The 17,316-nt window shown below is 43.9% G+C and overlaps 1 protein-coding gene across 14 annotated transcripts in view; it reads left to right on the top strand.

Moving 5' to 3' along the window:
- PKP4 (plakophilin 4) overlaps positions 1-17,316 on the top strand; it is a 258,016-nt gene that overhangs the window by 223,824 nt on the left and 16,876 nt on the right. For all 14 annotated transcript variants that reach the window (XM_070357342.1, XM_070357345.1, XM_070357348.1 and 11 more), the window contains 4 exons: positions 10,018-10,201; positions 14,617-14,734; positions 16,178-16,369; positions 16,570-16,743. In XM_070357342.1, the coding sequence (XP_070213443.1) occupies positions 10,018-10,201; positions 14,617-14,734; positions 16,178-16,369; positions 16,570-16,743 (668 nt within the window). The remainder of the gene's footprint in view (positions 1-10,017; positions 10,202-14,616; positions 14,735-16,177; positions 16,370-16,569; positions 16,744-17,316) is intronic.

Genomic DNA, 17,316 nt, shown 5'->3' on the forward strand with positions numbered 1-17,316 from the left:
CCACAAGCATCTTCCCTCCCTCTTCCCGTCCCCTCCGCGCTCCTTCAGGTCCTCATCACATGCTCCCTGAAGTACTGTCCTTAGACACAGGCTCTGCCCCTCCTGGTCCCTCAGGGTCACTGTCCCCTCCTGGGATGACCCCTGGCCTTACAGTCCACACTTCCCCACCTGCCAGCCAAATCTACAGCCCCTGTGCTCACCTTCCCTTCTGGGCCAACCCCAGCCTCAAGGTTCCCCCATTCCTACCCCTCTCAATGGAAGAGCACCCCAAGCCCACTTCCCCCTGGCCTCTACCTTTCACACTCCAGCTTGAATGCCATGGTCTCCAGTTCCACACCAAGGTGGAGCTTCGCCTACTCAGTGAACATCCAGAGCGAGGCAACCTGGTATTGGGAGCAAGTGTGGGCTCCAGAGTCTGATTGACTCATTTCCTTCTTGATCTCTGACCCCTGGCAAGTCCTCCTCACCAGTGCCAGCTCCCCCCAAAGATAAACACAGCACCTGCCACTTGGGGTTGCTGTGGAGTGCCTGACACAAACCACATGCAAGCTGGCCTTGTTGCTCTTCTGCTGGTGACTCCTTGGTCACTGCTGCCTGGAGCTGTAACTGTTTGTGTCAAGGCCTCCTGGGAGCCAAGGGCCCGCCTACTTGTATCCTTTAGTGTCTGATGTAAAAGCACCCCTACCAGCACTTTTCCAGTAGAAGTGTAAATGCAGGGCACGTGTTGTTATGAACTTCCTAGTAGCCACATTACAAAGGAAAAGAAACATCTGTTTATTTTAATAGTGTAATTTGTTTGACCCAGTAGTTCCAGAATATCACTTCAACTTGTAAGCAGTACAGAAACTATTAGTAAGGTGTCCTACATTCACTTGTTTCATACCAGGTCTTCATAATCAAGTGCATATTCTACACTCAGCACATCTCAGTTTGGACTCGCTGTACTTCACATGCTCAATAGTCTAATATTTCTACCCCCCTTTTTCAAAGATGCTTGCAGGGTGGGGATACACAACTGCAGCCTGTTCCTCAGAGCCCATGGATGCAGAATGGCTGGGAAGGGATGAACATGTATATACCACACAGTGTTCTGACCCCCAGAGAACTGAAACATGACCTGACTTGTCATGATGCATGCTCTGTGCAGGGAACCATGGGGCCAAGACCTTACTATCCCTTCTCTGAGTTAACACTCTTCACACCCCTATGGCTTGGATGCCTGGTGGACATCTCGTGAAAGAGCATAACTAAAACAAGAACAAACACTGAGCATGAGGGCAACTTATGAAGGAAAATGCAGGGGCTGGTCAGGTCAGTTCAGTTCAGTCACTCAGTCATGTCCAACTCTTTCTGACCCCATGATTTGCAGCACGCCAGGCCTCCCTGTCCATCACCAACTCCCGGAGTTCACTCAGACTCAGGTCCATTGAGTCGGTGATGCCATCCAGCCATCTCATCCTCTGTCGTCCCCTTTTCCTCCTACCCCCAATCCCTCCCAGCATCAGGGTCTTTCCCAATGAGTCAACTCTTCGCATAAGGTGGCCAAAGTACTGGAGTTTCAGCTTTAGCATCATTCCTTCCAAAGAAATCCCAGGGCTGATCTCCTTCAGAATGGACTGGTTGGATCTCCTTGCAGTCCAAGGGACTCTCAAGAGTCTTCTCCAACACCACAGTTCAAAATCAGTAGTGATACCTGAAGTGCACTAGTACTTTTTTGGCTGTTTTATTTTTCTTTTTTTTTGCAGTGCCCATGAACTCTTGTGTTGTTCGGTGTTGGGTGTTTTGTTTTGTTTTTGATAACTAGGAAGCAACATGAGTACTATATAAAAATTAATGGGTTTAGATTTATTTCATATCAGAAAAAAATTGCATAGGCTGTTATATATGCTACTCGAAAAATAGCATTTTCCAAATGCTGTTTGGTTTTCTAATATCCTTTAAGAAATATATTTTTCAAATGGTGCTATTATTTTAATTAGGTAAAATCAGTTTCTAATTTAACTATAGAATTATCACTTGGCTCTTTGAATAGCTATAAAACTAGTTTTAAATGTGAGCTCTTTCAAAATTCTGCAGCCAAGGATTTATGTGAAATGGTATTCTAATTACTTTATTCATTCTTTGTGAGAAAAATGAGCTTTCATCTCTTACGGCAGTATTTCATTGTGGTTACTGGTTACTCTTAATTACGTGTACTTTTTCCTGTGGTAGAGAATAAGCAGCATTTTCTTCAATAGGAGGCATGAAATTCCCTAACATATTCTAAATTTGTTTATGCATGTTCATAGTTCTCACAACAAAAAAAACTAATTGTTTTGAATAAAAACCTCAAGTTTCCTAAGCTGAATTATAGTTCATTTTTAACTTTTTCTTGTTGTGGGCCCTGCATAAGTGTAACCAGACATATAAAAGAATGAAAGAGTATTTCTTACCTACTATGCTTGCCTAATGAAATTTTTTTTTTTTTGCCTAATGAAATTTAAATTAATATTAAATTTAGAAAAAATGCTCATCATACTGTGAAAAGTCAACATGCTGAATATCCCTGAAGCACATTCTGCATTAGGATGTTAGAGCTAAAGGTTTATCGTGTTGATGGAGAATGCTAATCCTGAAGTTCTCTATTTCTTATCAGTCTCGCTGCATGTGGGAGTTGGTGTATATTCTATTCATTACTTACTGCTCTAGGAACATTCTCCCTGACCCATTAAATGAAGCCCTGGACAGACTAAGTGGAAAGAACATTATTTTATTACTACTTTAGTGATGTGGGTGACACAGGTATTATTAGTCGGTCTTAAGACTGGTGCTTTTTACTTCGAGTAGAAAAGTCAATTCCATAGCTAAGGCTTTTAAGTTTAATTGAACCTTCTTCATCTAATATTGGTTGATCAGAACTGGTTACTTTAGCTTTCTATAACCTTTATTTTTTAAATAGAAAGTGGAGAAGAAAAACCAGTGTCTTGGAACTTGCTCTGATGTTCAAAATGGCAAGTTAAATCCATACCAAATGTAGTTTTGAGTGTTATGTGGGAAAGCGCATGATTGGAGGTATAATGTAACCCTTAGTGTGGGATCAGAAAGCTGCCTTTGTGTGGATGCCACAAGCATATCAAAAATAGAATCCTTCCTTTTTTCTGATCAAGAATAATTTTGAACATTTTCTGAAGTTGCAGAAGAGGAAGCCTGAATTTCTATGGCAGACTGGTCTTATGAGTCATCCGAGTTGACCGAAAGATAGCCTACTTTGCCTACTTTGCTCTATATGTCTACAGAAGGATTCAGTTCAGTGCAGTCGCTCAGTTGTGTCCAACTCTTTGCAACCCCATGAATCGCAGCACGCCAGGCCTCCCTGTCCATCACCAACTCCCAGAGTTCACTGAGACTCACGTCCATCGAGTCAGTGATGCCATCCAGCCATCTCATCCTCTGTCGTCCTCTTTTCCTCCTGCCCCCAATCCCTCCCAGCATCAGAGTCTTTTCCAATGAGTCAACTCTTCGCATGAGGTAGCCAAAGTACTGGAGTCTCAGCTTTAGCATCATTCCTTCCAAAGAAATCCCAGGGCTGATCTCCTTCAGAATGGACTGGTTGGATCTCCTTGCAGTCCAAGGGACTCTCAAGAGTCTTCTCCAACACCACAGTTCAAAAACATCAATTCTTCGGCACTCAGCCTTCTTCACAGTCCAACTCTCACATCCATACATGACCACTGGAAAAACCATAGCCTTGACTAGATGAACCTTAGTTGGCAAAGTAATATCTCTGCTTTTCAATATGCTCTCTAGGTTGGTCATAACTTTTTTTCCAAGGAGTAAGTGTCTTTTAATTTCATGGTTTCAGTCACCATCTGCAGTGATTTTGGAGCCCCCAAAAATAAAGTCTGACACTGTTTCCACTGTTTCCCCATCTATTTCCCATGAAGTGATGGGACTGGATGCCATGATCTTCGTTTTCTGAATGTTGAGCTTTAAGCCAACTTTTTCACTCTCCTCTTTCACTTTCATTAAGAGGCTTTTTAGTTCCTCCTGACTTTCTGCCATAAGGGTGGTGTCATCTGCATATCTGAGGTTATTGATATTTCTCCCAGCAATCTTGATTCCAGCTTGTGCTTCTTCCAGCCCAGCGTTTCTCATAAGGTACTCTGCGTATAAGTTAAATAAGCAGGGTGACAAATACAACCTTGACATACTCCTTTTCCTATTTGGAACCAGTCTGTTGTTCCATGCATACCTCTAAATAATTTCGCATTTTATATTTGGGAAACACTGACCCTGCAGTTTTGCAGTTTGAGGGATGGGGATCCAGGCATTTTGGTGTAACTTCTGGTGCTGGGAGATGGATCAGCAATGTGCTTCCCCTAGCCCATAACTAGGGTGCTGGTTTCAGCAACTGTCTGTTTAGGTCTTCAGGTGAAAAACAAGCAAAACTATGCTGGCGAATTCCCTTGAAGATTCACACCACTGTTCTGACCCTCTCCCTATAGTTACAGACATGAAAGGATACTCTCAGGACCCTCAGAAGAAGTGAAAAGGATGGAATACTTAGGAACTAAATCTGACAGGCAAGCAGTAAAACAGAAATCTAAAAACAAATACAGGCTATTTAAGTGGATCCATTGACATATATTCCTGAGCTCCTGTTGTATTCCCTGCATAAGTGTAACCAGACATATAAACGAATGAAAGAGTATTTCTTACCTACTATGCTTGCCTAATGAAATTTAAATTAATATTAAATTTAGAAAAAATAAATGCTCATCATACTGTAAAAAGTCAACATGTGGAATTTCAAGCCCACCAAATCATTAAATGGAAAGTTTATTTTGTGTGTCTTGACTCTTTAACGTATTATGTGTAAAGCACATTGTGCCTGGCAAAGAGTAAGACCACAGTAAAATGGCCAAGTTACTGTTATTGATGTTGATTTGTGAACGTTCTGCTGTCCAATCCCAAGTAGATGTAATGGCTGGTAGTAGACTGTGAAATGACATATAACTCCACTGATCATTCTAAATGCTGGACAAGGAACAGAAAGAGCCAGACAAAATTCTTATTCCGGGACAGAAAATCAGGCCAATCTACAAATCTGGTAACTATCCTTTGCCAGAGTAGATCTTAGAAGGGGCCAGGAGTGGAGGCAGGAACCATGAGAAACAAGCTTTTCTGCCAGCGATCAGAGAACCTCTAAGCGTCAGCTTCAAGAGAAGTGTGCCAAGAACCAGCCCTCTTCTTAGTCATGGTCTCACCTGAAGTTTGTGACTCAACACTGTTTAATTTTCTGTATAGATATATCTCATTTTATACCTATAGCCTACAATATGATAGACTTTACTTTCCATAAACCTTGCCTTAAGTGGATTTTACTGGAATGCATTTATTCTGTGAAGTAGAAGGTAGCTTATTGGAAAATGCAGCTCTCCCCCATGTGTAGAATTCTGTAGAGTGAGGACAGTGAAATGATTTCACAGAAAAAAAAAATCGCTCTATGGCCTTAGGAATCACATGATATAAAATTGTCAGCAGGGGAGGTTGGGAAATGACCCTTGCCACCACAGCCTCAGGGCCACACGCTGCCACGTATGCAGGCCTCTTCAGTGCCCTGGGCAGTGAGGCCAGCCTGGTTGGCAGGAAGCATTAGAGCCCTGTTTGTGGCAGCTGCTGCCACCCACCCTTCCACACCTCAACCTTTTGGCTTCTCTCAGCTCACCTATCATCTAGGTCAGAGCCAACCTTCAGAGGCTCGTTTTTCACTCTTAGCTCCCAAGGTCTGTTCTGTGGTCATCTGTCCTCAGATATTTTTCCCCTACTACAGCCCTTTTTAAATGCCTTTTAGACCCAAAACCCAGTTTTTCAAACAGCAACACACAAGTGAAGCCCAGTATTGAGAAAAGAGGCTGGAGCCACTCTGGGTGAACTGGGGTAGGATCTAGAGCCCTGCCCCCAATTCTCCACCCACCCCTCCCCTGGCTCCCCCTGGAAGCCCAGCAGAACCCTCAGAATTATCCGTAGAGAAGTGGGGCCACCTGTGGAGTTGCAGTTCATTTTGTGAGCACCTGCCATGTGCATCTGCCACAAAATAATTATGGAAGCAAAGGTCTGTCGTGGTGGACAGGACAAGCTTTAAGAGATAAAGTAGGGTCTTTCCTTTCCCTGATTCTGGACTGTCCAAATCTCCCTCGAGTCAGCCTAACAAGGTGGGTCACCGCTAAGGCTGAGGTTTTGAAAAGCTGTGCTTTTTTTTAAATATAAATTTATTTATTTTAATTGGAGGTTATTTACTTTACAATATTGTATTGGTTTTGCCATACATCAACATGAATCTGGCACAGGTATACACGTGTTCCCCATCCTGAGCACCCCTCCCACCTCCCTCCCCGTACCATCCCTCTGGGTCATCCCAGTGCACCAGCCCCAAGCATCGTGTATCATGCATCAAACCTGGACTGGCGATTCGTTTCCTATATAATATTATACATGTTTCAATGCCATTCTCCCAAATCTTCCCACCCTCTCCCTCTCCCACAGAGTCCAAAACACTGTTCTATACATCTGTGTTTCTTTTGCTGTCTCACATACAGGGTTATCGTTACCATCTTTCTAAATTCCATATATATGCGTTAGTATACTGTATTGGTGTTTTTCTTTGTGGCTTACTTCACTCTGTATAATAGGCTCCAGTTTCATCCACCTCATTAGAGCTGATTCAGATGTATTCTTTTTAATGGCTGAGTAATACTCCATTGTGTATATGTACCACAGCTTTCTTATCCATTCATCTGCTGATGGACATCTAGGTTGCTTCCATGTCCTGGCTATTATAAACAGTGCTGTGATGAACATTGGGGTACATGTGTTTCTTTCAATTCTGGTTTCCTTGGTGTGTATGCCCAGTAGTGGGTTTGCTGGGTCATAAGGCAGTTCTATTTGCAGTTTTTTAAGGAGTCTCCACACTGTTCTCCATAGTGGCTATACTAGTTTGCATTCCCACCAACAGTGTAAGAGGGTTCCCTTTTCTCCACACCCTCTCCAGCATTTATTGCTTGTAGACTTTTGGATAGCAGCCATTCTGACTGGCATGAAATGGTACCTCATTGTGGTTTTGATTTGCATTTCTCTGATAATGAGTGATGTTGAGCATCTTTTCATGTGTTTGTTAGCCATCTGTATGTGTTCTTTAGAGAAATGTCTGTTTAGTTCTTTGGCCCATTTTTTGTTTGGGTCATTTATTTTTCTGGAATTGAGCTGCAGGAGTTGCTTGTATATTTTTGAGATTAGTCCTTTGTCAGTTGCTTCATTTGCTATTATTTTCTCCCGTTTTGAAGGCTGTCTTTTCACCTTGTTTATAGTTTCATTTGTTGTGCAGAAGCTTTTAATTAGGTCCCATTTGTTTATTTTTGCTTTTATTTCCAATATTCTGGGAGATGGGTCATAGAGGATCCTGCTGTGGTTTATGTCAGTGTTTTGCCTATGTTCTCCTCTAGGAGTTTTATAGTTTCTGGTCTTACATTTAGATCTTTAATCCATTTTGAGTTTATTTTTGTGTATGGTGTTAGAAAGTGTTCTAGTTTCATTCTTTTACAAGTGGTTGACCAGTTTTCCCAGCACCACTTGTTAAAGAGATTGTCTTTTCTCCATTGTATATTCTTGCCTCCTTTGTCAAAGATAAGGTGTCCATAGGTGCGTGGATTTATCTCTGGGCTTTCTATTTTATTCCATTGGTCTATATTTCTGTCTTTGTGCCAGTACCATACTGTCTTGATGACTGTGGCTTTGTGGTAGAGCCTGAAGTCAGGCAGGTTGATTCCTCCAGTTCCATTCTTCTTTCTCAAGATTGCTTTGGCTATTCAAGATTTTTTGTATTTCCATACAAATTGTGAGATTATTTGTTCTGGCTCTGTGAAGAATACCGTTGGTAGCTTGATAGGGATTGCATTTAATCTATAGATTGTTTTGGATAGTATACTCATTTTCACTATATCGAGTCTTCCGATCCATGAACATGGTATATTTCTCCATCTATTAGTGTCCTCTTTGATTTCTTTCACCAGTGTTTTATAGTTTTCTATATATAGGTCTTTAGGTTCTTTAGGTAGATATATTCCTAAGTATTTTATTCTTTTCGTTGCAATGGTGAATGGAATTGTTTCCTTAATTTCTCTTTCTATTTTCTCATTATTAGTGTATAGGAATGCAAGGGATTTCTGTGTGTTGATTTTATATCCTGCAACTTTACTATATTCATTCATTAGTTCTAGTAATTTTCTGATGGAGTCTTTAGGCTTTTCTATGTAGAGGATCATGTCATCTGCAAACAGTGAGTGTTTTATTTCTTCTTTTCCAATTTGGATTCCTTGTATTTCTTTTTCTGCTCTGACTGCTGTGGCCAAAACTTCCAAAACTATGTTGAATAGTAGTGCTGAGAGTGGGCACCCTTGTCTTGTTCCTGACTTTAGGGGAAATGAAAAAGCTATGCTTATGGTGGGCTGTCCCACCCCAAAGGGTAGGAGCAGAGGAAGGGTGAAAGAATGTCTTGGGGGAAGAAAGGAAACCCAGTCAGCAAGGCCCAGAAGTCAAAGCCAAGTGAGAGTGGAGAGCAGCCAGGACCCAAGACGGAGCCCTGCATCTGCCTCCATCATTGACCATTGACAACCGTGTGGGTTGGTCAGGGCAGACATGGGGAATGATGGTCCTCTCAGTTTATAGAGTATTCTCTTTGGTTCTGGCTTTGGCTTATACCCCTCCTCCAACCTTCAGAAAGAAAGAAAGAAAGAAAGTTCCTGTCAGTTCTCTCCTGCCTCCCTCCTTTATAAAGGGCCCTGTGATTTTGTCAGGCCCAGAGGAGGCTGTGCAGTTTCTAGGCTGGCTTCTTGGTCACCAGACCCAGAGCAGCAGTTTTCAGTCTTGTCTCTGGCCTGACACTCTTCAGTCATGTTCACAAGCCTGATGTGCTTCCATGGACACGGGCAGATTTTGCCAACTCTGTTCCCTCCACAGGGCCTCGAACATTTTGTGTGCTGATAATTCTAAAAGCACTGTACTGATGAAAGCAACTTGCCAAGGATACATCAGGAGTGTAGGGTTCTGAGGGACTTCAGTGCAGAGGAACCAGCTGTACCATTTCTCCTCCATCCCCTTCCCCCTTACTTAGGAAAATGCATTGATGTAAAAATTAGAGTAGGTATAATCTTGAAATTTCTCTAATTTCTAAAAGAGTAATTATTAGAAAATATGCATGCTACAACAATAATTTAACCCTCTTATGATTGACACAGAAATGAAGACCTTCAAGTATGTTTGTAATTCAAGTAACACTCTAATAAGCTACATTTAAGGTCTCTTGTCCTTGGAATCTTGATACGAATTACAGTATCAGTAGCTTTTAATTTATTGTTAGTGTTTTGCCTGTATCCAAAAAGGAATGGTAGTAATTTGCACATACTAAAAACACTCTTAATGTGGAAACAGAAGTGTTTAAACCTTTTCTAAATAAGAGAGACGAAACAAATGTGTGACCATTCTTTGTGCCAGCAAGTCATTGCACACATAATATTTATGCTTGAGCTTCCCACTAGCGAAAGTAAGAAAAGGAAGTGTGATGAAGAGAAAGTTTAAGTCTTTTGAGAAAGAGAAGTTCTTTTCAAGAACTAAATTGTAAAAATGGCTTGTCACAGAGAACACTAAATGTAAGAGACGATACAGGAACCTCATTTTTACAACCGTCACAGATGCGTCATATTTGTGATCCTTGATTACATTGTGCCCGTCCTCCTCATGGAGTAACTCTGCTTTGCTTTGCAAAACCACAGTCATCTTGCCTAAGGATGACTTGATGATGTACCAGAGACTCATATATGTTCACTCAACATTTATTAGAGGTCCAGCCCCAGCCTGGGTGTAAATTCAGGCCATTAGGTTTGGAACAGACTGAGTTCCCAACTAATGCTAACATGTTCATTTCATTTCTAAAACTGCAGGATTTCTAATTGATGATTTGACTTTAAAATCTGCCTTCTTTAGGAGTTCTGTGGAATTTATCCTCATGTGATGCTGTAAAGATGACAATCATCCGAGATGCTCTCTCGACTCTGACAAACACTGTGATCGTTCCACATTCTGGATGGAATAACTCTTCTTTTGATGATGATCATAAAATTAAATTTCAGACTTCACTCGTTCTGCGTAATACAACAGGTTGCCTGAGGTAGATATTTTATTTCTTCTTTCCGATTGTCTGATTAAATAACATGTGTCATAGCTAAGTTGATTTTAGGATGATTTACTTAACTTTCATTAATATCTGTGTAAGTTTCCAAGTTTGTTTAAGTGTAAGCCACTAGACTTTGTTAATCTGTGAGGAAAACATTATGAGCACAGACTAGTGGCTTGATAGACATTATCTTGTAAATGACTCTTCTATAGACTAGTCAAAAAAAACCTTTCAGTCTGAAAAATTACTGCCAAAATTCCAGTGTTTTACGCTTTAACAGCATTTTTCTGGTTATTACATTCTGATTGCTAATGTGTTTGCAGCCTGGTTTTTGTTTAAATTCAAGATATGGAGGTATAAACTTTGAGTTGTAAAATAAGTAAGTCATGAAGGTACAATGTACACCTTGGTAGCTACATGCTGTGTGTGTTGTACTTAGTCGCTCAGTCGTGTCCAGCTCTTTGCAACCCCACAGACTGTAGCTCCCCAGGCTCCACTGTCCATGGGGATTCTCCAGGCAAGAATACTGGAGTGAGTTGCCATTTCTTGGAACAGGGGATCCCCCCAACCCAGGGATCAAACATTGCAGGCATATTGCAGGTGGATTCTTTAGCATCTGAGCCATCAGGGAAGCCCTGGTGACTATAATCAACCATATTGTGTTGTAAAGTTGAAAGAGACTTAAGAGTTAATCTTAAAAGTTCTCATCACAAGAAATAAAATATGTTTTGACTTTGTGTGGTGACAGGCTCACTGTGGTGATCATTTCACAGTGTATGCTATGCTATGCTATGCTATGCTGTGCTGTGCTATGCTATGCTATGCTAAGTCACTTCAGTCGTGTCCGACTCTGTGTGACCCCATAGACGGCAGCCACCAGGCTCCCCCGTCCCTGGGATTCTCCAGGCAAGAACACTGGAGTGGATTGCCAGTTCCTTCTCCAATGCATGAAAGTGAAAAGTGAAAGCGAAGTCGCTCAGTCATGTCCGACTCTTAGCGACCCCGTGGACTGCAGCCTACCAGGCTCCTCCATCCATGGGATTTTCCAGGCAAAAGTACTGGAGTGGGGTGCCATTGCCTTCTCCATTCACAGTGTATACAGATGTCAAATCACTGTGTTATACACCTGAAACTAATACAATGTCTGTTAATTAGACGTCGGTCTTTTTAAATCTGGGCTTCCCTGATAGCTCAGTTGGTAAGGAATCTGCCTGCAATGCAGGAGACCCCTAGTTCGATTCCTGGGTTGGGAAGATCCACTGGAGAAGGTATAGGCTACCCAGTTTTCTTGGGCTTCTCTTGTGGCTCAGCTGGTAAAGAATCCACCTGCAATGCAGGAGACCTGGGTTCGATCCCTGGGTTGGGAAGATCCCCTGGAGAAGGGAAAGGCTATCCATTCCAGTATTCTGGCCTAGAGAATTCCATGGACTGTATAGTCCATGAAATCGCAAAGAGTTGGACATGTCTGAGTGACTTTAACTTTTTTAATGTAACAGTTGAAACCTTTCTGCTTTTAAAAGGGTGCAGAAAGGTATAGTTTAAATAGTCATTGGATTTGAGTTTTATAAATAAATGAAAATGAACCCAAATACTATTTTCAGTCATTATCTTTAGCATTTGAAATCCAGAAGGCCTCTTTTAAGTGTTACAGTATTGCTCCCTATTTGCTGGTCATTCTCATCAGCTGTTGCCAAGGCTTTTCGGGAATTTGAAACAAACCTTAGGGCTCTGCCTCAGACAGACGGGCTTTCTGTTCCATTCTGAGCCTTGGTTTCCTCATCTTTAGAACAGGGGTAATAATACCGTCTCAGAGTTGTGAAGACTCAGCTTGTATAGAATGCTTCATGTAGTGATAACACAGTGAACGCTATTCACATTTAAGCTAAGGTGTCTAAGCATCTCTACAACAGAGCTTGTGGGAGCAGGGGAAGGAGCCTGGGCTTCTCCTCTGAAGCCTTCCCCTATTGGAATGGTTAACTGTGGGCTCCTTTGCCTAGAACTGGCAGGGGCGGTGGGTGGGGGCTGGGGTGGTGGTGGTGACAAGAGTTAGGCTCTTAGAGGACAGACCAACTCCCTGACTCAGATTCCTGCATCACCAAGCAGGTCACATGGCCTCTACTGCTGATTCGTGGGTCAGCATCTCATCCTCTCCCCATGCCTGAAAGGGGAGACTGTGATCACTCAGCCAGTCTGCCGGGCTTCAGGGAAAGCCCAGGAGCAGGACACACAGGCTCCCCCAGTGGCTCAGAGCTATTAACATTTGGCGAATGCCTTCTGTGTACATTTAGTGATGACCAAAACAGACTGGATCCCTGTTCTGATAGAACAGAATTCTATTGATGAAGATAGGTAAATAAACAAGAAAATAACAGATGTCATTTTAAAAAAATAGGGTGACCTAAGAGTTACTAGCCGGGTACTTTGAAGGTCAGGTGGTCTCTCATAGGAGGTAAAGTTTAAGTATCTGAGATACTACAGGAGCTGCTCACATGAGGGCTGGTGAGGGAGGTGAGGAGAACACATTCTAGGCAGAGGCAACAAGGCGTGTAAAGACTCTGGGGCAGGGACAGGCTCGAGGCTGGAGCTTAATGTGCAAGGTGCAGAGTGGTGCCAGGTTATGTCAGATTTTTTAAATCATAGGAAAGAGTCTGTACCACCTGCCAAGTGCCATGGGAAACAGGGTTTTAATCATGGGAGTGGCTATGGTTTCTGACTGTGATGTAGGGGACAGTGGAGGCAAGAAGGTGAGGCTGTGCATCAATCTAGGCAAACAATGAGAGTGGCTGAGACCAGGCTCTGGAGAGAGGTAGGCAGAGTTGGGTATGTTATAGAGGGAAAGGCTGACAAGATTTGCTCATTGACTGACTATGATGGACAACGAAAAGAGAGGAAGTAAGGACACCGCCTTTATCTTTGGCCAGATCAGCTGGGAGCATGGAAGTGCTGTTGATGAGGTCAGGCAGAGGGCAGGGGGGAGTAACTGAGGGTTTTGGCTGGTCTACTTTGAGATGTCTAATTAGCTATCCATACGGTAATACCAGGATTAAATGAGTTTGGCGTTCTTGAGAGGGGTTGCCCTAAAGATAGACATTTAGGGGTCATGGGTCCACAGGTTGTGTTCCTTGTGTCAAATCCAAGGAACAGAAGGACACCACCCAGGAAGAATGCAAAGATAGAGGCAGGGATCAGTACAGCCCTGGGCACCCCCAGCAGGACCCACGGGCAGAAGAGGCTGAGAAGCAAGACAGCAGATGAGAGGAAAACCAGAGAGAGACGAGGAACAGAAGAGGCCAGCTGTTGAGTGCAGCATAAAGGTTACCGCAGAGGGATTATGCTGCTGCTAAGTCGCTTCAGTCGTGTCCGACTCTGTGCGACCCCATAGACGGCAGCCCACCAGGCTCCCCCGTCCCTGAGATTCTCCAGGCAAGAACACTGGAGTGGGTTGCCATTTCCTCCTCCAACGCATGAAAGTGAGAAGTGAAAGTGAAGTTGCTCAGTCGTGTCCGACTCTTAGCGACTCCATGGACTGCAGCCCACCAGGCTCCTCCGTCCATGGGATTTTCCAGGCAAGAGTACTGGAGTGGGCTGCCATAGGTGATAGTATCTCTGTGGCCTCAGAGAAACAAAGGTAAAAAGAGAACTCATTCTCAATCCCCCTTACAAAGGCTAATTTTTGCAAAATTGCAGAGTTAGACTACTTTGTTAATGGCACATAAAATAGAACCTTATAATTTGGAATCAATTCACAATGTTGAATGGACAGTAAAATTTCAGTATGGATGAGACCTAAAAACAACTCAGAGTTTTTAATAATTTAAAAGATCAGGCAAATTGTAGCATGACCAAGTGTTCTCATTTAACTTGAAGTTTTTGTGTAAGAAATGATGTTTCCTCTGTTCATTCAAGAAGCATTTATGACCACCTACTACATGCAAAACATGTTTTAATAGGTGCAGGGACTTCCAAGACCTTATGGCCTTACAAGGAAAGTACAACTGCCTGAATATAGCAACCGTGCATGGCTAACAAACATCCTTTCACATGGTGGGCACTTTTGTAATTGCTTTATCTGTAGCAATTCATCTTTTCCTCACAGCAATCCTATGAGATAGTTACTATTATTCCTCCTTTTTTACATAGAAGGAAACTCAGGATAAGCCCCAAAAATAATTCTATTAGAAGGTTAGAAAGTGACCTGTCATGAGAGAGATACGAAGTTCAAGTGTCCCTGCTGTCTTCTATTCATGGCTAATGAGGGGCTGGCTATTATTATGAGCTCTTGAGATATTAAAATGCAGGCTCCATACGCCTCCTCAGACCAGATTTACACGCTGCTCTGTCGTCCATTCTCGGATCATTAAGGTAAGGCTCCACGGCTAATGAGCTCCCCCGTGTCTCTGCCTGTATAGGAATCTCAGCTCTGCTGGGGAGGAAGCGAGGAAGCAGATGCGGTCCTGCGAGGGGCTGGTGGACTCGCTGTTGTATGTGATCCACACGTGTGTGAACACTTCGGATTACGACAGCAAGGTCAGTGAATGCTGGTTGGCAGAGGACAACAGCTGCTGACCACCACTATCTGCATGCCCTTGACTCTGGCTGGAATTCCTGACCCTCTCCTCTTTGTTAGGTTACGCTCCAGGTTAAAGGGAGAATGTCTCTATAAAAATTACAAGTTAACAGAGACAAGAGAACTTAACGAAAATAGCCTTAGAACCGTGAAAACTGAATGATTCCATGCAGTAAGAACCTTAGCAGGGTCCAGACCTTCTCTGTGACTCTCCTGGGCTCAGTGTCAAGGTGATTGCCCCACTGCTGTTCCCTCTAATTCCGTATCCCCTGCTGCTACAATCAGATCTGTCTGCATCTGAGTATTTACTGAATAAAAGTTCCTGACTGAGGCACTGGAACCCCCCACCTCTCTGCCCAGCCTGCCTGGATACCAAAGGGTGCCCCTTCTGCATCCCAGGTTGCTGCATTCATCTGCTCCCTCTGTTCCCACATGAGCCCCTCATCCTCCCCTCCTATTTCCTCCATCCCGGCCCTTGTACAAAGCATGCTGCTCATATCCAGGGTCTACACTGGCGTCAGAAGCTGGGGAAGGTGGGAAGAAACAGGAAAGAGGGACTAAATGTATCTAGAATCCCAAAGCAGGCCAGTCATGTATTGTTCAGATTGGGCTAGACAAAGAGAGGCCACAAGTAGGCCTGTGTTTGAAAATAACGGTCTGTGAGAGAAAAGAATGATGAGTGGTAGGCTTGGGAGGAGGTAGAGGAGAATTCAGAGTGACAGCCAGGTTTTCATTTGAGCTTCATTGAACCAAAAGATCTGCAGATGAAACTCAGAGGAATAAACAGATTGGAAGGGGAGCACTTGCAGGGCAAAACTGAACTGGTTTGGACACTCTTTGTTGAGTAGACAGCTGGCTTCCCAATTAGAGGTGTGATGGAGACTTTGGAGGGGCAAAAGACCATGTGCAGAAGGCAAAATGCAGAACGAAAGAGATCGTGGGACTTTCCACAGATGGAGGGGAGAGGTGGGAGATGGAAGAAGAGGACAAAGATGGCACTTGGGGGAGGGGCTGTGCTGGAGGGCCGTGGCCACACCTGCTGTCATGATGAGAGTTCCCAGCTGGGAGAAGGGGTGGGGTTCTGGTAATTTGGGGGCTCTGCCACTGCAGCAGCCCTGAAGCAGAAACCTTGGGCATTCTCCCCTCCAGAGCCCCACACATTTCACTCAGTGTGAAATCAGATCCTCAGCTCTACTTTGGGTGGCTCTGCACACTCTGTGAGCTTGGGGTCCCACCAACTTGAGTCTGGAATCAGAGTTCTAACTTTCAGGTTGCAGGTTCCCATCAGTGAAAAACAGTTCTTTCATATTCTACATTTATTTAGTGCCACTGGTGCTTGGTACAGAAGCATTTTGCACTAACACTTTACGATGGTTTTAACCCTGCGCTGTGTTGGGTTTCAGACCGTGGAGAACTGCGTGTGCACCCTGAGGAACCTGTCGTATCGGCTGGAGCTGGAGGTGCCTCAGGCCCGGCTGCTGGGGCTGAACGAATTAGATGACTTACTCGGAAAAGAGTCTCCCAGCAAAGATTCGGAGCCAAGCTGCTGGGGGAAGAAGAAGAAGAAGAAAAAGAGGACACCACAAGAGGATCAAGTTAGCATTTTATTTGACGTGAAACTCTTAAAGTTTTGTTTCTCTGGGAGTAAGAAATCACATATTTGGCAAGAAAAAATTTTTTCTCATGATTCAGCTTTTCTGCATAGCTCTAGCTGAGTCCAGCAGAAAGGAATGTTTTCAAATGTTGAATACTGTGTTCGCTTTGCCTCCACCAGTACATGTTCTTTGTCTTTCAGTGGGATGGAGTTGGTCCTATCCCAGGACTGTCAAAGTCCCCCAAAGGCGTTGAGATGCTGTGGCACCCATCAGTGGTAAAACCGTATCTGACCCTCCTAGCAGAAAGTTCCAACCCAGCCACCTTGGAAGGCTCTGCCGGATCACTCCAGAACCTCTCTGCTGGAAACTGGAAGGTAGGATGTCCTCCGCTCGTCCACACCTCCATGCAGTCAGACCTGCCATGGTCAATGGAAAGGGACGAACAGAGGTGTTTAGAGCTTGATAAAGGGTAGGAGGAAAAAAGTGAGGAGACTGCAGTTGGCTCTGGGGATCCAAGGATGGATATGACATAGCCCTTCCCCATGAGAAAGTGAAGGCGAAAGAGAAAAACAGATGTATTGAGTAAGTGTTGCATAGACTCCATGGTCTTGGAAGAGGACCTCTAACCCAGCCTGGTGAGGGAAAGGCAAGGAAGGAGGGACTCCAGGAGGTAGGGAAGAGTTCCTGGGGGGATGGTGCTGCCCAAGTGGAACCTTTAAGAATGAGCAGATGAAGCCACACAGTGTGAGGTTGGGTGCAGAGGGAGCTTTCCAGATAAAGGGACAAGAGGGCACAAGAGCCCTCACAGTGAGGACGTCATGGGCGCAGGCTATGGGCTGGTGGCTGAGATGTGCAGGGGGACAAAGAGTGCCCGTGGTGGAACTAGCCCTCGTACCCAGGCCTGACGGCCAAGCTTCAGGAGCTAAAACCTGACCTTCAGACCAGAG

This window comes from Bos mutus, chromosome 2 (genome assembly GCF_027580195.1).
Source record: "Bos mutus isolate GX-2022 chromosome 2, NWIPB_WYAK_1.1, whole genome shotgun sequence".
NCBI lineage: Eukaryota > Metazoa > Chordata > Mammalia > Artiodactyla > Bovidae > Bos > Bos mutus.